At 34.4% G+C, this 20,309-nt stretch overlaps 1 protein-coding gene across 2 annotated transcripts in view; it reads left to right on the top strand.

The window, feature by feature from the left end:
* SEC23IP (SEC23 interacting protein) overlaps positions 1-10,992 on the top strand; it is a 34,912-nt gene extending 23,920 nt beyond the window's left edge. For both annotated transcript variants that reach the window (XM_031955957.1, XM_031955959.1), the window contains exons 14-19: positions 4,106-4,261; positions 4,663-4,765; positions 5,391-5,573; positions 6,223-6,385; positions 6,841-6,939; positions 8,901-10,992. In XM_031955957.1, the coding sequence (XP_031811817.1) occupies positions 4,106-4,261; positions 4,663-4,765; positions 5,391-5,573; positions 6,223-6,385; positions 6,841-6,922 (687 nt within the window). In that variant the 3' untranslated portion in view covers positions 6,923-6,939; positions 8,901-10,992. The remainder of the gene's footprint in view (positions 1-4,105; positions 4,262-4,662; positions 4,766-5,390; positions 5,574-6,222; positions 6,386-6,840; positions 6,940-8,900) is intronic.
* Positions 10,993-20,309: the final 9,317 nt, after the last annotated feature.

Here is a 20,309-nt window from a genome sequence, read left to right on the forward strand (position 1 = left end):
ATCTATCCTAGTTTCAGTTTAGATTTTAATAGCTCTCAGAATTATACCAATTTCAAGATAAAGAAATAAGAAATCCAACTTTCTAACCACAGTTTTTTTTCCCACCTTTCCTTCTCATTAAACTTGCTCTTATTTTTTTTTTTAAATCACATCTTTATGCATAGATTTATTCTTTTAAAAACTTTTTTTGTCTTAATCTGCAGTTTCATTGGTGGAGAGAATGTCTTATGAGGGAACTCCCTCTAGCAATGCACATAGGCTACTGTTCTGCAACTCAGGACCTTGCAAAGTTGCCTGGGACCCAGGATGACTGATGGATGGGGGAAGCAGGATTTGAAAAACCTAGGTCTGCCTAACTCAGAAGCCTAGTCTCTGACCATTGTGTAACAGTATACTACCTTACAACTTGGGCCTTTTTTCCTTCTCTTCTTTTCCCAGCTGACTTCACTTGTCTTTATATTGTCATATTGGCTTTTGATTTCATGTTCTATCAGCTTAATGCTGTCTTAGTGACTACCCAAGAAACCCTCCTTTCCTTCAGATTGTTCATCATTCCTGATCTGCTAATTCTCATTCGTTGGAAATATTTTCTGATGCTATACTCCTATTTGTATGCTAGAGAGTGTCACTGGAAAAAGTCATAAAGTTGAGCTATTTGCAGCCAATACAGATTTAGGTTTGTAATTTCATTTATATTCCTGATGCCTGGCAAATTTTTATTCTACTTTATTGATTCCATGCCTTTTCCTCTTTCCTCCCTTGCCTATCTTGCATGCCGAGAACAGATAACTGTCTCCTATTTTACTGCAAAGAGTAGAGTAACCATAGAGCCAGTGGGAGCTTGGTCAGTTTTATAGTTCTTCAGTGTTATAACTTTTTTGGTCATAGTCTTATTCCTTAAAAACTCGGCATCATCACTTTTTCTTTCTCCTTTGTGACAAAAGAGCTATTACTAATCCCTATGCTTACATCCTCAATTCCATCTACTAGCTTCTTCAGTGACTTTGTTCTAGTAATTATTCTCTCTTGCACAGTCCAGTTTTTCTCTTTCCATTGTCCCCTTCCCTTCTGTCTTCAAATGTTTTTTTCTGTAATCCTAAAAATAGTTCTCTTGGCTCTTCAGTTCCATCTTTCTCTTCCCTTTAATTATGAAACATAAACGTTTTTTACACTGAATACTTCCACTTTCTTATCCTTAGCCTCTTTTAGTCTGGCTAAAGCCTTTCTTGAGGCCTTATCTAGTGAAACTACTGTCAAAGTAATTTCAGAACTGCTGGTTGTAAGTTGTTTCTAATCCCCCCACCCCTCCCAACTCCCCCATCTTCTGTCTTGAACTTCTGAGGAATTTGATTCTTTTGACTGTCTCTTTCTATTGAACTCTTTCTATTTTTAAGTTTCAATCTGATCTTTTATATTGAATCTGCCCCACGGTTTTTGTCTTATACTTCTCTTAGTTTCTTTTAGACATTTTTCCTATGGCACACTCATATTCTTTTCTGTGACTGCTACTTATAGTCCAGTTATGATTCCCAACTCTGTAGTGTTGACCTAGACTTTTTTCCTGTGCTCTACTGTTGTTTTAATTTGTTCCACAGGAATGTTCCATTTGATATGTCCATACTGACACTCATCAGTGACTTCATCTCAAAATTACATCTTTGTTTTGACTTTCTCTTAAAGTTACTATCATTCATCCATATTCCCATGGTTATAATCTTGGAAGTTTTTACTCTTTCCTCTAATATCCAATCAGCTTTATATCTTGCCAAGTCTGCCCCCACAGTATAACAGTATGGGATATAAAAACCTGAAGGGATTTTGCAAAGTTACCTAGGCCAAAATCCTAATTTTGTCATCTCTCACATTTGCCATTCCTCCTCATAGCTGTCACCATCCTAGTAGTATTCTAATTGCCATTTCCTTAGACCATTTTAGTAACTTTAATAAGTCTTTCTAACTTCTACCAGTTCTTTTTTTAATCACTGCAAAACTAATCTTATGCATAGATCTGGCCTTAAAATGATTTATCTGTTATCCTCAGTGATTCTTTTAATTATTTGATGTCAGAAAATGACAATACTAAATGCTATATTTTAGTCACAAGTCTTTTGGAAACAATTTTATTATTTTAACAGTCTAAAATCCAGTCATTTTAGGGAGAAAAAAATTCAGTGACAAAACCTTTCATGTTTTAGTACATGTCCTTTCCCAAGATAATATGAAGTAACAAGGAAAAATCACAGTATGTAACAATGCAGTTTAGGGTTAACATTCCAGAATAGTCACTATTTGAATTCTTTTTTTTGATCATTTCCCTTTAGGGCTGCAAAATTCTCTGTCCTATTTTCAAGTACTTTATTGTAATGTTCTTTTGTTTGTTTTTTGGGGGATCTTTGGAGGAAGCCTTTGTTTCAGTTCAGTAATCACCACATGAGTAGCCAGGGGTTAAAGTCCAAATCCTTTATTACCTCTTTCAAAGTCTCTCTCCTTGGTTTCGAGAGCTTGAGCTCCCGCCTGTCTTACCTACCTTCTGAATCTCTCCAAATGAATCCTGGCTGAGGCTCCTAGCTTATACTCTACACTGAATATAAACCAAGCATTATATTACTAGGAAACCATTATTTGTTGTAGGATTAAATCAATCATACTGAACCATGTTAAATTAGATAACCATTGTCTCTATCAATTCCACTGACTTAGCACCTTGTAAGGATCCTTTGTTTCAAGTTCAGAGTTCTGGCCCATAACACTTTATGAATGGAGGGGGTGGGGAAAGAGGAGACCAACTTAGTTGGGTAAGTAGCCAGGTTGCTTCTATTGCCAGGGCTTGAGGAAGGCAGTATTCTTAACTAGATAAGAGGTAGTCTTTATATGCTACATTTGGTTCCTATCCTTTATCAATTCCTTAAAAAAGGCCTTTAGTTCTCATTCTGTTCTCCATTTTTCTGTGCATGTGTGTGGGAGAAAGGTGTTTATATGGAGGGGAGAGAAGAGGGAAAGCGGTGGGACAAATCTGGGAACGTCCTTTAGACCAGAGAAATAATATTTTGAAAAATATTTCTAGAGAAAAAGGAGGCTTTTTGTTTTTATTTTTTAGTGTGCTTCTATGACAACTAAAACCCCTTCAGCTGGCATTTAAGGCGTTCTGAAAGCTGGAACCAACCTATTTTTTTAGGCCTTTTCTTATGCTCCATGTGTTCTGTGTACTTGTGAAAGTAGAATAATGACTGCCCTCCCACATAAATTTTTTTTTTTCCAGTCTTTGCTCTTGCTGTGTCCCAGGACTGGAATGTATTTTGTATCTTCCTGTTGAATTCTCACCCCCTTCCCCATGAAAGGCCTTTTAAACCTTCCAATGCATTTGTTATTATGAAGTATTGTCGTTAGGTGAAGACTATTACAGTTAGAACTCCATTAATAACTTTTTGATGTCAAGGAAGAGCAAAGGGACCTCCCAGCTATTGAGTGGACTCTTGGTGATAAATTTATGGGAGGAGGTAGAATCATAAAATTATGAGCTGCAGGATCCTTTATTCCAACCCCTCATTTTACAGATAAGGAAACTGAGCCCCAAAGAGGGAAAAGGACTTGTCCTGATTCTCACAGGAGTCAAGTGGCAAGTCAGAATCTGAACCTAGACATGAACAAGAGTCCTGGAGGAAGAAGGAACATGTGTAGGTTATCATCTTCATCTTTGAGGAGAGTATCCACCTTGGGATGATCCTAGATAGATTTGAATAGAGTTATGGCTGTCTTCTACTCCTACCAGACTGTACTCATTATGAGGATGTCTGCTATGTCTTAGATATACTTCACATCTCTGTCAGGACCAGGAAGTACTTGATCAAGTGTTTTATTTGGTTTTGAGTTTACTTTTAATTCAACAGATTTCTTATTAAGACAGCAATTATAGGTCATGACAATTATTATAGGTGATATGTACCTTGCTACTATAGCCCTATTGCACATGCAGACCTGATGTGTTGAACAATAATAGTGCTTGGCTATGGTTTATAGTTAATTCAGTAGATTATGTATTTTGAAATTATGTTATGAGACATGAAAAACTCATTCTCTTTCCCCTTCCTCATTTAATTCTGATTAGGTTTCTGTGGTTTACAACTCATTAGACTTTGAACCAGAGATTTTCTTTGCTTTGGGATCACCAATTGGTGTCTTTCTCACTGTACGAGGAGTGGATAGGATAGATGAGAATTACAGGCTTCCCACCTGCAAAGGATTCTTCAATATTTACCATCCAGTGAGTACATTTAATTTACTTTTATTTGGAGAAAAGAAGAAGAATGTGCTGTTTTAAATGTAGAGACTCATGGGTCTTAGCAGTGTGGCTAGTAATCTAATTTTTAGAGTAAGGTAATATGCTTTTGTGGTACTAAAACGTTGGTGAAATGCCTTTCCTGTAGTTGTCTAATCTTGTCTTTAGTCTCTTTGGGAAAAAAAATTGTTTGCACAAATTATTTTGGGAAAATTACTTTGGACATTTCCATGAATATTGAGTACATGATCAAAGAATTAATTGATGGCTCTAGTCTATTCATATCTATTCATAAAGTTGCATAGTCTTTTTTCTCATGTAAGATTTAAGATATGTGACTAAAAGTTAATAAATTAGTTTTCAGTAATTCTTCATTTTATTTACAGCTCGATCCTGTGGCATATAGATTAGAACCTATGATAATTCCAGATTTGGATATAAAACCAGTTCTCATTCCACATCACAAAGGCAGAAAAAGACTTCACCTAGGTAAAGGCAATTACAATAAAAAGATTTAATGTTGGTATTTATTCTTTTCTGACTATCAGATACACTGCTCAGTAGTTTGGGGAAATGAAAAAGAAACAGAGAATCACATTTTTACTATTGAGCAATAGTAATGATTATAGTAGCGGAGAGATTGGAAGTGTGATTTCAAGGTAGACTATAATAAATTTTTATTTTGTTTGCATTAAGAAATTTTTTTAATCAAAATTTTGGGTCAAATTTATTCATTTAAATTTCATAGGTCAAAAAAATAAGAATTCTCAAACCTGCAGTTGGAAATGGATGGTGTGCAGTGTGTTTGTATGAGAAATTAAGTTTAATTGACATTTGAGAAATAATTTTTTCCTTTAGGTGTTTACTTTTGTCCTTAATTTAAAAAAAATTATTGATATAGATATATTTGATAGGGTTATACACCACCTATATTATCCCTTCTGACCCTTCCTATAACCTTCCCAGAGAATCATTGCTGAATAAGCATTTACTTTAAAAAGATGAATAGAAAAAGTTAAATAAAACCAATAAACACATTAAAAGATCTGACTTTCAATAGCTTGGGATTTTTGTTATAAATCTCTTAGATTGGTGTCATTTGGATTTTGTTTAGAGCTGAAAGAAAGTCTCACTCGGATGGGATCTGATTTGAAACAGGGTGTTATAAGCTCTTTAAAAAGTGCCTGGCAGATATTAAATGAGTTTGCACGTGCTCACACCTCTTCTACTCAGTTACAAGAAGAATTGGAGAAAGTGGCTAGTCAAATTGAAGAAGAAGAAAAGCAAGTAGTAGAAGGTAAATTTGACATTTCCTTATGAAGACATTTTCTCTAACTTAATGTAGCATTTAGAAATAGTTTAGTTACTGTTTTTATTGTTGAAAAATTAAGATATCTTTGTGTGGAGAAAGCCCTCATATAGCTTAGTTGATTTATCAAAATAGGGAATTTCAGCATGCAAGTTCTCTTTTCACTGTATCTTATTACGGTACAATTTTTAGTCTTGCAGAAGATCATGAGTCTAGGCTAGATAGTCAAAGATGAGGATAAGAGTTTTTAAAAGGTATTTAAAGACGTCTCCTTCCAATCATCTTTTAACTTGTTTAATTGGGATTTAGATAATAGTGCAATGTCAGTCCATTGTTCCATGATAATTTTGGATTTCTCTGATTCTAATTCTATCTCCTTTCTTTTCTGCAATGCTCCCTCACCCCTTTTCTTCACAACTCCTGCCAGCTGGTTGGCTGTTTCTCCTCTTCTCTTTGTGTAACCTGTCCTAAGTTCCCTTGGCCCTATGGAAGAATGAGGAGTCAGCCCCCGGTAGCTCCCCAGGTTGCTGCGGGTGCCGTGTCAAGCATCATTTCTCTTTGAGTCCAGAAAGTCAGCTAAAATCAAAGGATTTTGATTGAGTGATTGACTTTTATGTTGAAATGGTTTAAATTTTAGCAGAAAAGATTGTTGAAAGTCCAGATTTTTCCAAGGATGAGGACTTCTTAGGAAAGGTTGGAATGTTAAATGGAGGTCGCCGTATTGACTACGTTCTACAAGAAAAGCCAATAGAAAGTTTTAATGAATATCTTTTCGCTCTTCAGAGTCACTTATGTTACTGGTAAGAATTCTTATTGTAATTCTTTAGTTACTAGCTGTCTTTAGATCTGTGCTTAAATTGCCATTGAGTTTTAATTTGCCTTTTCCCTTTCTAAAAAGAAAGACTTCCAGTGTCTTGTGGGGTATTTTTAGATTTTTCCTTTTTTTGTTATCCACTAGGTGGCAGCATAAAATTTTCTTTATCTCAACGTCTTTGTTAGTATTTTTTACATATTTTTAAAAAAAATCATACTTTTATATATTTCCATACATTTCTACAGAATAGGAATGAAAGATATCTTGAAAAGTAATTTCTTATGTCCATTAACAAATATAACCAGAATAGATAACCATTTCTTCTCTCCTCTTTGACAATTTCAATATTAAGCAGTCTTGGTAATGTTTTTATCTTATTGTACATAGATATTTGCTTCTTCTAGTGTTTTTTTCTGAAGTAAATTTGCCTTTTTTTAATAGGGAATCTGAAGATACTGCTCTGTTACTACTTAAAGAAATTTATCGAACAATGAACATCAGCCCCGAACAGCCCCACTACTGATGAAACTACAGTTCTGAGTATGTGATTTTTATAAATTATATAAACTGTGAACTGAATGTTTCTATCTCTTAATGCTTCTTCGAGATGATAAAATCTTTTTTTCTTCTTACTTTCCCCTATTCAGTAGTTAGTAAAGAAAGAAGCATTTTGTAGCTTCCTAAATGAAGTAGTACCTTAATACTATTTTATAATGTTTCTTTTTTTATGTAAAATTTAATGCCTTTATCCTTAGTTTCTTGAATGTTCCAGACTTGCAACAGTGTTTCAATGTATGTAAGATTACATTAAAAATGGGTGTTCAGAGAACTATTGTAATAAAAAGTATCTGGAATTAGTCTCAAGTATGTCATTCCCCTCAGTAGGACTTTCCAAATCATGCCTACTTATGTGGTGCTAATTATAATTTTCATATAATATTAGGGATCCTGATGGAATTATGATATTAAAGCAAATTTTTTTAAAAATTGGCTTTTTGTCTATTATAATAATTTAGTTTGAGACTGATTTATACTGTTTTCTTTTTGATCTTAATCTTCGTTAGGAAGCCTGAATTGTTATATATCCTATAGACCAGAGACATTGCTATTTTAATTTAATTTTAATAGCACTTCTTATGTTAGAGGTATATTGTGTTTAATTAGGTGGCAGCAGGACTGTTCCTGGCACACTGCAAACTTATATTTTGTGTAATCATCACAGTCCATTTATGTAGCTAAGTAATTGGCAAGTACTTGCAAATGTTAGTTTTGCATGTCAGAATAATCTTCACTGCCACATTGACCAATTGTTCTAATTTGACCAAATTTGATATTGAAGACCTTTAAAAATCATTCTTTTGTTCTTCATGCAACTCATTTTGGTCAAAAGTATAAAGGACAAAATAGTTATTTTTGTCATGTTTCTCTGTCATTGTTTACTTTTTCTTCTTCAGATTGATAGCAGTATTACAATTATCTAAATGTATTATCAGAAGGCTTCACAGTCTTAGATTTGAAATTAAAATATGGAAATTATTTTATTGAATTATCTAAGGTTTATCACTGAAGAAAGGACCTGGAATTTAATAGCATTGTTATCTAATCTGAAAAAAAGTAAACTTGAATCTCTTTCCCTTAGTAGTATGAATTATTGTTCATACAAAAATTTTTAATTTAATAAGTATGGGAGATTTATATGTGATTTCATTATTCACTTTTATATGTAATTTTTTTACTGTAGGGAGTTCTTGCAAGCAATTTTTTAACTTTATAGAACAACAATGTCTTTGTATTTTTGTATTCTTAATTTTCTGGGTCACTGGAAGTATAAGTGACTTGTCCAGCAGTCACTAGGAGTTGATGAGAACTCACATCCTATTGACTCTGATGTTGGCTCTCTTTCTCTAAGTATTATGCCATGTTGCTTCTTGAATCAGTTTTAGTAGTAATAAAATTTATGCAAACCATCAAAATGATTGAAAATATTCATTTGTGTAACAAGTTCATTCACACAAGCCAATATTTTTAGAGCTTGTGCTTATGTGATGTGGATTCTTTCATTTGTAGCCTAAAGATTAGTGTGTTTAATATTATTCACAAATTATTTTGAATTAACTTGCACAGCATATGTAGATTTTTAAGTATCTGTTTTTTTGTCTTATTATAAATTAGCTTTTCATAATAAAAGTCAGCTAAACTCAGAGAATATTTGTTAGGATACCTCCACAGATTGGGCAGGCTATAGGACTTGAGCTTAGGTTTAGTTATTGTTTTCCTTAATCAGTTAATATAATTTATGTTATAAAGTCTGAGTTTGCTTTGTTTTGATGGTTATTTTTGTAAAGTGCTTAGCAGAGATCTTAGCACTAATAGGTACTTAACAGTCTTCTTCCATTGTCTCCTTTCCCTTCCCCCCCAGGAAACCAAGTTAATATTTAAAAACATTGTTATTCTAAATCTGTAAAGTTCACTGATTTAAAAAAAAAAATCTTTTTTTACAGAATGTTCCTTGTGGTGCTGAGAAAATTCTAAAAAGAATCCCTACAATTTACCCTGGTGAAGGATAATAGGAAATCGTTTCATCAGTTGTTCATTTTACAAGTCTGAGATACAAGATTTTGTTCAAAAACACAAGACACAATGAAACAGAACCCAGCACCATTTATACAACATTTCACAAAATGCAATTGGGAAAATACATATGTGTATTATAACAAATGATGCAGTTTTAATTTTCTCAAATCATTTTAGTTGTACAGTTGTCAAATTGATGTGATCAATGAATCTGGATATCCTTCTGGATATTGTAGCATGCAGACTGTTATTTCTAATCCCTAGCAAACTACTGTGAGAGGATTGATAAAGTTGTATTTTTTTCTTTTTATCAAGGCACGATGTCCTTTTTACTAAATAAGGACTTCTTGAGAAACTAGAAATATTTTTTCCTGAATAATTCATATTCTACTTAAAATGTGAATTTTAGCTTTGAGCTGCTTGAATGTAGGATCACTTGTATTTGCTAAAAGTAAGCAACAAAATTCATTTATGGTCTAAGAAGGAAAGCTGGCCTTGTGATGCTCTTTTGTTTTTGTAGAGCAGAGATACTTATGGAGGTAAATGCTCTTATAAAGTATGAGACCTGCATAACATTTGTATTTTTACCTGTAAAGATGAGTGGAGGCCAGGGACAGAAAATGAGAACACTTTCCTATTTTGTCATCTTAAAGAATTGATGCTGTAATCTGGATGCTGATTCCAAATAATGTGAAAAACCAAAGTGGGTTTTGGCCAGATAATAGTTTCATTTTTTTTACCAAAGTGTATTGTAAAGTATGACATGTATCTCTTCTAAGATATAAAGCTAATAAACTATGAAGGTTAGCTCTTTAATATTTCAGTTTTAACATTTTTAATTCAAATTATCTAAATATTTTCCTAAAGCTAACTTTCGTTTTGTTATGCAGTAGAAGCATTTTGCACTATTTACATAACATAAAAATTTACATAACATGGTGATTTTTTTGGGGGGTGGGATGGGAAGGAATTGATGTATGATACACATTTTGTGTATGTATATATTCTGATTAGCGTGAATAAAATAGTAATATCTGCATTTTTACAGCAGACTTAAGTATTTCTATTGTTATTTGTTGACTTTTCAGTATGTAATTTGTTTCAATGAAAGTATATTAGCATACGTGTGAATATAGCGTGTTCAACAATCATGTTTAGACACAGATCATAGAATTTTCAAGTTGGAAGGGATTTTAGAAATCACAGAGCTAAAGCTTTTTCAGACTACTGAGGCCAAGAGAAGTAAAATAACTTATGAAATCACTTGATTGGGAGCTGGAATTGCAGCAGCCTGCTGCTTCTACCTTTCAGGCCAGTGTTATCAAATATTACACTTGTAAAGAACCTGAAAGATCCTCTAGTAAAGGTTATCTCTGAACAGGAATTTTACCACACAGCCATCAGTGGTCTTTTCTGCTCATATTTTGAGCGACGGAGAACTTAACTTTCACAAAATAGCTGATTCTCCTTTCTGATAGCTAGGGAGTTTTTTCCCTTTATGCTTAAATTTGTGTCAGTTACTTTACCTATCTAGAGTAAATTGAATCCTCCCCCCCCCCAAAAAAAATTAGCCAAGATATTTTTATTAGTTGGATATTTTATTACAAGGGGAGATCTTGACCACAGATACATAAGCAGACAGCTGTGTTCTTTAATTATGTGGAATGTAGCTAAGCAATTTTTAGTCTCACAACTTGGTGGAGAAGACAAAGGATCAGTTGAAGATGGTATATTTGGAAGACAAATGGGGATGAGGATGAGGAGGGTGGTACAATACTAGGGCAAGAACGTGCAAAGTAGTGTATTGTTAACTATGTACTATGACCCAAATTTTAATTTTAACATTTTAAGCTCTTTCCATTGTCTTGTCTAGGAATGATACTCTTTTTCTATGGAAACATATTTTTTTCCTAGTTTTTTTAGATTAGCTATATTGAATGTACTTGCAGGCCTTTGCAGTGATGTCAGAATCTATAAAAGCACAACAAAATAAAAGACAGGTTTAGGATCCTGATTCCGCATACTCATTGCTCCTAATCTTGTCGTCTGAGCTCAAGCAGAAGTATGATCATCTTCTTGTGGTTGTCTATCAAATACTTGAAGAGAACTATAATGTCCTGTTCCCTCCATGTCTTCCCAAAGCTCAACACTCCTGGTTCTTTCAGTTGAGCTTCTGAAATTGTAACCTCAAAGCCTTTCTTCATTCAGGGTGCCATTTTAATGTTCTCAGATGTCCTAAGTGAACACATCCTTCTGGATAGTGTCTGACTCGAAAAGAGTACAGAAGGATGACTTTTCACTACACTGGTGAATGAATCTTATATTTCTTTTTAAAAAGTGAACAAAAAACCCCCAAACATTAGAAAAGATCCAGAAGAGACCTTCTGGTGTCCCAATCTTTAGGATTAGTTTTGTTAACACTGTCTCCCTATAGAACAGTATTTCCTGATAAGATGGAAAGTCAAAGACTTGGTTGAGGCAGAAAAAAATCCAAACCTCTGTCAAGAAAGTTGATAGAAAGGAGAAAGCAAGTATAATTCTGAACACTTAGACAGGAGGCTCTTTCCACAGGGTTGGAATCTGATTTGGAGAGGAAGTTGCAGCAGGGGATGTTACTGACTGACTGACGATGGTTGGCTGCCTTCACTAAATGTACTGAAGAAATTGAGACTAGATTAAAGGGATGCCAGACTCAGTTTGCTGAGTGCCATGGACTTCAAGAGAGTAGATTTCAAAGAATTATGACAAAAGATAGGTATAATCCTGGAGTTTCAAGATGCAAAGGTAACTCTTCTCAACAGGTATGGGAGTGTTCTAAAGGTATTACAATTGATCTTGTAAAGGAGGTAGCTACATGGAAGTCATTCATGAGCTTATATTTTAAAAGGAAGAGGGCATGTGACATTAAATACAAAGAATGGAAAGCCTAGGGACTAAAAGGTTAGAACTGATTATTCTATTCTCTTCAGAGATAAAAGCCCACATGTACAGACTCAAAAACCTGATTAGCACTTAAAGTTTTTGTGTGTACTATACAAGTTGAATAATATTTCTCAGGTTTCATTTTGAGCTTTTTTTTTTTAATTAAATACATTGATAAGAGATTGATGTTGTTTTAAAAATGTCATTACTACCTACTCACCAATTTTCCTTCTCTGCCACTGAGTTGAAGCCTTTCATTTTAACAAATGTTTATATTCAGGCAGAACAAATAAATGCTAAATTTTTAAACCATATTTCTCATCTTGTTTATTTTTTTTAACTTGATTTTTAAATATAAATAATTTCTTTTGTAATTCTATGTATTTTTTGCTTTGAAAAATATTCTGAAATAAGTCCATAGCCTTCATGAAAATGTCAAGGGGGTCTACCTTAGAAAAGGTTAAGAACCTTTATTTTAATCCATTATGTCATTTCCAGAAGGTGAGAGGTATATTTCATCATCAGTCTGAAGCCATGATTAGGCTGCTTTTGTCAGAGTTCTGAGGTCTTTCAAAGTTATTCCTCTTTGGTTATGTATATTGTTTCTTGCTTCTCATTTCCCTTTTCATCAATTTGTCTAAATTTTTAATATTTCTCTGAATATAAAATATTCATTAAGTTCATATTCATAAAGATACAATAAAAATTCCCTTACATTAATATGCCACCATTTGATTAACTATTTTCTCGGTCTATGGGCACCTGTTGTGTTTCCTGTTTTTTGATAATAGAATTAAAAAGTTGCTATAAATGCACTTTTACCTATGTTTTTTATTTCTCTATTCTTGATCTTCTTTGGTATATATGTTTAATAATGCTACCTGAATCAAAGAGTTTGTTAGTTTTAGTGACTTTTTTAATATGTTTCCAAATAGTTTTCTAGAATGGTTATACCAATTGATAGTTTTCAACATTGAATTTTTGAAGAGCTATGGATCAGAAAGGCACTCCAGTATTCTCTCAGCCACCTTATATTAATTTTGTATATATTCTGTATTTTCACACACACACACACACACACACACACACATCCATGTCTCTTCCTATTATAAGCTGTATGAGGGGAGGGACTTTTCATTTTTGTCTTTGTATGATGCTCAGCATAGTGTCTTACATAGGATAACCACTTAGTAAATGCTTGTTTGTTGATTGACTAGAAGCTATTGTTTGTGTGCTAATTTTCAAAAAAAGTGGAAGAAAGTAGATCCCTCCAGTGACCCAGCATTTGTTTATTGAGAAAAACTTGTAATTTGAACAAGCATGACCCCAGAAAAGAGAAGAATGACATGAGAAGATAACTCCAATCTAGATTTTGATCTAGTGTATTGCATGTATAGTCAGATACAGTGGAAGTAAAAATTCAGTTGAAATGATTTTTTTCTCAATTCTGCAATTTTAAGAGACTTGTTAGGTAAGGGAACAAAAAGGTATATATTCAGAAAATGTTCAAAAATATCTAATTAACTTCATTTCCCTTTTTTACAGGATTATAGACTGATAGGGGAAAAACCTTAGACACAATCCCCCTTTGTTCAGGAAAATAACAGATAATATATTTTTCCTTTTTGTTGCTAAGGCAGTTGGGCTTAAGTGCCATGCCCAAGGTTACACAGCTAGGAAGTGTTAAGTGCTGAGGTTAGATTTGAATAAAGGTCTTCCTGATTTCAGGGCTGGTGCTCTATCCACTGTACTATCTAGCTGCCCCTTTGTTTTTTCCTTTTGGATGGAGAGAGGTGCCGAATGGGCTGAACAACAGGACTGAGTACTGAATTACAGATGGATAGTCAACTTAGAGATTCCTAGTGAAGTACCACAGGGTTCCTTTCTTGGATGCATTGTGTTCAATCAAGCATTTATTAAATTCTGCTATGCTTCTGTTCACTAGGTGATATTAGGGAACTGGAGAAAAGAAACTAGCACTCATTTCTGTGTTTTCTCTCTGTAATCCCACTCCACCTGACTTGTCACCTGCCTTTTCTCATTGTTATATTCTTTATTTCTGGTAAAAGGTTATTGGTCTTCCAAAGGAGATCCAAGTTCAGATGTAGTCAGCAATGACTTTATGTTTTAATAGTTTTATTTTTTTTTCCTTGCTATCAGAGTGGCTTATGTGTAAACTTGAAAAGCAAGGATATCTTAATTATAGAGAGATCCCTTTAAATCACAAATCATTCTTTTTTAAAGGAACGTACTTGCAGTCATGAATTTTGCCAAACTAAGGGAAAAAATTGGGAAAGAATATTTTAAGATAGCTACAACTTAATTCTGGGTGGATGATTTATAAAAACATAAGAAAGTAAAATTCTCAAATATCAATGTGTTACCAATTATATTTAATCAACAAGTACTTTTTAAGGACTTACACTGTGCCAGGCACTATACTGAGTGCTGGAGATACAAAGAAGAGGGAAAACATTTTCTTTTCTCATGGAGCCCACATTTTAATGGCAGGGAAAGGTGTGAGGGAACAACATGCAAAAGCTATGGACATACACAAAATCTTGGGGGAAAGCAAGGAGAAAGATTGTGAAAGCTTCCTGTAGAAGTAGGGTTTGAGCCGAGTCCTCAGGAGGACTCCATCTTCCAGGAGATGGAAATAGGAAGGATGTGGAGGAGGGGACAGATGGCCAAAAATCTTTGAAGTGAGATGTTTAGGCTTATTTGTGGGGAATAGCTTCCATTCTCCACTGTATCCCCACTGTCTTGCATTTTTCATCCACATTAATAATTCTGGTCTTATGAGTCTCTTCCCTGGTGTAGATTGCAAATTTTCATCATGTGCCATTCTTGTCTATAGATTTGGAATCATCAGAGACTTAAGCTCACCTCTGTCTAATGATAACCATGTGGGACTCTGGGCAAATTTTAAAATCGGAATCTTAAATGTCCTAATCCATGAAATTAGGGTAATAATACAAAATACAAAACTCAGAGTGAGGATTAAGTATGAAAAAAAAAAAACACTATACATACTTCACAGCGCTATTTAAGTGTAAGCTATTAAGAAATTTTCCAATGTGCTAGATCTTTGGATGAATCTAATGAGATGAAATTCAGTAATGATAATGCAAAATCTTACACTTGGGTTAATAAAAGTAAAACCATGTCAGAAGCACAGGATGAGCAAGGTACAATTAGCAGTTATGAAAAAGTTCTGAGGGCCTTGGGTGTGTTAGTGGACTTGATGTTTAGTGTGAGTCAGTGACAATTGTGTGGCTGCCAAATAAGCCAAAGTGTTGGGCTGCCTTGAGAGGCCTGCCTTCCAGGAGTAAGGAGGTAACAGCCCCTCCATACTTTGTCCTCAGCAGCTCTGTCTGGAGCATTATGTTCAGTGTGCTAGAGTACACTGGGATAAGTGTTAAGTCCAGAATGGGTCATGGTAGACCCATTATAATCTGCTGGAATAAGCACATCTAGCTTATGTTTCAGTCTAGACTCCACATTTTAGGGAGGATAGTGACAAATTGAAGAGAGTGCTGAGAGTTCTTGAGAACAAATGAGATAATTATTTGTAAACTGCTTGGAACAGTGTCTGGCATGTGAGCAGGCCCTTGTTCCCTTTCTCCCGCCCTTCCCTAACTAAATGAGGATTGTTGGGGAAAATTGGGGATATTACTTTCATAGAATAGACTTGGTGGAGAACATGATAGCTGTTTTCAAGTGAAGGGCTGCCATATGAACAAGAAATTAATTTTTTTCTTTGACTCCAAGGGGGAGCAGCAAGAGGTAAAATGTGAAAAAGGCACAATTAGAAAATTTACTAAGCAGCAGAACCACACAAAAGCAGAATGGGTTGCTTTAGGAGGGATTGGGTTTCCATTCCCTGGAAGTGTTCAAATGAAAGTTGCATGACCTGGGGATGTTGAGGATGGGAATGACTTTTGAGGTCCATTTCAGCCCTGAGAATCTGTAACTTTTTTATTTTTTGAACTCTTTTAAGTATATATTAAATGCCTACTATGTGCCAGGGGTTGGGCTAAGCACTTAATACTTTATATCCTTCTTATGTATTTATAGCCCATTTTATATTGTAATTACTTGGCAATGTGTCTTACTGCCCCAATTGTACTTTTAGTTCTTTGAGGGAAGGTGCCGTATTGCTTTCCATCTCTTTATTTTTATTGCCTAGGCTAGTGCCTTGGAGAAGGCTAGTAGGCCCTTCATAAATATTTGCTGAATTTAACTGAGAACTCCAAAATCAGTCTTTAAATTGACAGCTTGGTTTAGTTGCGAGAAGGCTTGACTTGAATCCCTGTGTTCAAAATTTGCCCCTGAACCTTTACTAGCTTTGTGATTCTGTTCAAGTCAGTTAAATACTCTAAATCTCAGTCAGCGGAGACTGTAAATTGTCGCTAAATGGTAATCTGGATCATATTGCTAAGTGATTTTTCACACCAGGAATTCTTCTTGGAATTATTATATGCCCTTGTTGAGTTTCCACACTGACAGAATCACAGGTCATCAATGTATTAATCATGTTATACAAAAAAAAGGTTGAAAGTATATTTAATTAAATAGGAAAAAATGGCAGTTTTTTGTAGAAAGGTACTGATTTGGATTCTGAAGAACAGGGTATGAATTATGATTCCGCTATTGCCTATTGACTACCTATTCAATCTAGTGACACTGGCCTCTGCTGCTCCAAAACCAAGGCACTCTGACATCAGTTTGATAGTAGTTTATTTAGATTTCCCCTTCTAAAACTTCTGAGACCATAAACAAAATCAAATCATAAAACAAAGGTAAGACAATCACCATAGGTGAATGGTTCAATGAGGAGGTAGGATAAATGTCATCACAGCTGTTTCCCATTATGAAGAGACCAGTTAGCAGGTGAAGGGTAGGTGGACATCAGAAAAGTTGCAGTTTGCCTGTTGTTCAGGTGTGCAATCAGATGAAATCTCACATAAACATTTGTTATGCTCAAATTGCTCCTTCACACAAAACATTGGAACTCATTTCATGTTTTCACAAAAGTGTCAGCAAAACTGTTGCCTCATTTGCACACAGTAGTATGGAATGTCAGCACTCCCGTAGGGTAGGAATTTCTTTTTGTCTTTGTATTTCTTGCTCCTGATCCAGAGCCTTGATCACAATAAGTTCTTAATAAATATTTGTTGAATTGAATTCAATACAACCAAATTTTTTTGCCTGTGAATAATCTGAGGTCCACAGAGTTTAAGTGATTTTGCCATAGTTACACAGATTTCTATCCTAGGACTAGAATGTACTTCAGTTGAAGCTTTGAGTCTAGTGTTCAGGATATGAGACTACATGAAAGAACTAGGAAGTTAAATGACAAGAAAAAAATTTGATTACATAGATTTAAATGAAAGAAAAACTTAGAAGAACACTAATGAACATTATTCCTGGCCCATCATTTCACAGATTTGTACCATTTGTCACAAAGAGGACTTTGTATTACTCATTTCAAATCTACACTTACTATTTGATGAACAACCCCAAATTGTATACTTTACTAATTACCCTAACCCTAACCCTTTTCACACAAGGACAGTATGTTAGATTTAGAGAGAAGTATCATAATTATTTAAAAAACAACTGTGAAACATAGAAAAATCATTATTCACCTTAAAGGACTCAAGAATAAATCATAGAATAAGAAAGCTAGAAGGGGCTTGTGACATCATTTAGTCCAAGCTTCTCATTTTACAGATGAAAGATCTGAGAACCAGACATAAAATGATTTTTTGAAGGTCAAATGAGTCTATTATGTAACCCAACTTAGAACCCAAATGTCTGGACCCCCCAGTTCAGGATTCCTTCCTTCCATTGAAAAATGAGGCCAAATGAAATCCTCTAAAAGCTAGAAAACATTTTCTTTTTTGAAGTTGAGAAAAATGACAAATGTTCTTATTTTAAGATATACACTGTTTTTTTTTTTTTCCTTCATGAAAAGCTTTATTTGGATAAGATCTTTTAGCATGTCAGTCTTGGGCTATTTATTTTTGATATACTTTTCAGGGTGGGTATTGTTGTACCCTTAAAAAAAGGACAGTTAAACATTAAAATCTTGTATTTCCATTTGTAGAACTGCCTCCTTAGCATTTCTTTGGCAGAATCCTCATCTTGATTTTCTTAACCTGCTGCTAATAATATCCTGTGAATTAAAGCTCCACAATAGTAATTTCTTTACTTGTAAAAGCTAGATTGTATTTAAATAACATGCTTCCTTTTTTTCCTCCATTGGATGGTGCTACCTACCTACAATCTATTCTTGTTGCTACTATCTACCCCACCCCACCCCCAACGTTATTCACTACCATATTTTTGGCCTGGGCTGAATGATGAGTCTGTATAACAAACTACCAGAAAAATTTCAGTGGTTGTAGATTTATTTAAGAGAATAAATTTAAAATTTTCAAAATATGGGGCATGTAGAAATTATTAAGAAAAAATAACATATTTAATATTTCAGCTGAAGTGTTTATCATATTATTTTTAACATTCTGTTGCAATCTAGGATAGAATAGACATGGATTCTAAGGTTTTTTTTACGTCACTTTTATTTGTTCCCTTTAACAAATATACCAATAGTGATAATGATAACCCTACAGAACCTTAACCAGGACTTCTTGTACCTGGGAAAAATACAATTGAGTCAAGGTTTGGAGAGTAGTGGCAATAAAGCCCAGTTTAACTAATTGTATAGTCAAATTAAGAAAAAATGATTCAGACCTCCAGAAATACTTGTCTTTGCCATCATATGTGGAGATACAATAAAAGGTGGATCCTGGGATAGGTCAAGTTATGGCAATAAGATCCAGCATCAGTTATTTTATAGGTGAGGAGACTGATATTCAGAGATGTCAAAGGCAGCTAAGAGGTACAGTAGGTGAAATTCCTGGAGTCAGGAAAACCAGAGTTCAAATGTGGCCTTAATTATTAGCTGTGTGATCTTGGACAGGTCATTTCCCCTCTATTTTACTCAGTTCCCTTATCTGTAAAATGGGGATAATGATAGGATCTACCTCCCAGAATTCTTAAGAGAATCAAATATGTTAATAATTATGAAGTGCTTAGCCCAGTTTCTGTCACATAGTAACTGGGATATAAATGTTAGCTTGCTTGTCCAGGGGCAACAAGCAAGAATGGAATTTAAACTCAGTCTTTCCAGGGTCCAAGTCCAAACTTCTGCATTGTGCCATTTGTGCATTCCATAAATGTAAATAGAATGTTGTTGTGAGCTATAGCAATCGTGGCTGTTTAGCAAACTGCTTAACTCTGCAAAAGAGGTTTTTTTAATTGGCAGCCAAAATTTAATTCAATCAAAGTTGTGTGTCTGCACCTATGGTTGGTTGGATTATCCTTTGCACTACCACTGTGCTCTACTCAATTCTCCTGTCAACTGAATTTGTCACTGGGTCAAATATAGCAAGAATGGACTCTGCTTGTTTGAATTAGGTTAGTAAGTTGAAGGCCCAAATAGGAAAGTAAATGGAGAACTGAATACATTAGGCAGCTTATTAGAGTCTTTAAATGTTTATTTACCACACTAGATTAAACAGCAAAGTCAATAAACATTTATTAAGCACCTGTCATGTCCAAGTCACTGCCATATGCTGAAGAAGATACAAGTGTAAGAAAGAGGTCTTTGCTCCCCCAAACATAGCTAAACAGTTTTCCAAATACAGATAAATGCACTTTTCCTTTCAAAACAAATAATTTAACAGTATTACATTTCCTATTTCAATTAAAAATAGCCTTTTCTTAATCTTAATCCATCTGAGAATCACTGTGCTAGTCACCCTGTGAGATAATGAAGATAATTAGGATCCAATCCCTATCATAATCGTGGGCCTCACACCTGATGCTTGAGAATCTTAAAGAGTTTATAGAGCATACTACTGAATTCTGATATTTAGCTGAGAATTAGATATAGCATTCTCTGGGAAACAGAACTGTGTAACAATTTTATTGAACTGGTTTTCCCAAATCTAAAGAAATGGTTAGGAATGAAAATGTCAATGTGGTATAATGTCAAGATCATTGGATGTGGAGTCAGAGGCTTTGGGTTCAAATTTGGGTTCTGCTTTTTGTCTTATTTGTGGTATTGGATTTCTTTTCTTTTTTTTTTTTTATTTAATAGCCTTTTATTTACAGGATATATACACGGGTAACTTTATAGCATTAACAATTGCCAAACCTCTTGTTCCAATTTTTCACCTCTTACCCCCCCCCCACCCCCTCCCCTAGATGGCAGGATGACCAGTAGATGTTAAATATATTAAAATATAAATTAGATACACAATAAGTATACATGACCAAAACGTTATTTTGCTGTAGAAAAAGAATCAGACTCTGAAATATTGTACAATTAGCTTGTGAAGGAA

Source organism: Sarcophilus harrisii, chromosome 2 (assembly GCF_902635505.1).
Source record: "Sarcophilus harrisii chromosome 2, mSarHar1.11, whole genome shotgun sequence".
Lineage (NCBI taxonomy): Eukaryota > Metazoa > Chordata > Mammalia > Dasyuromorphia > Dasyuridae > Sarcophilus > Sarcophilus harrisii.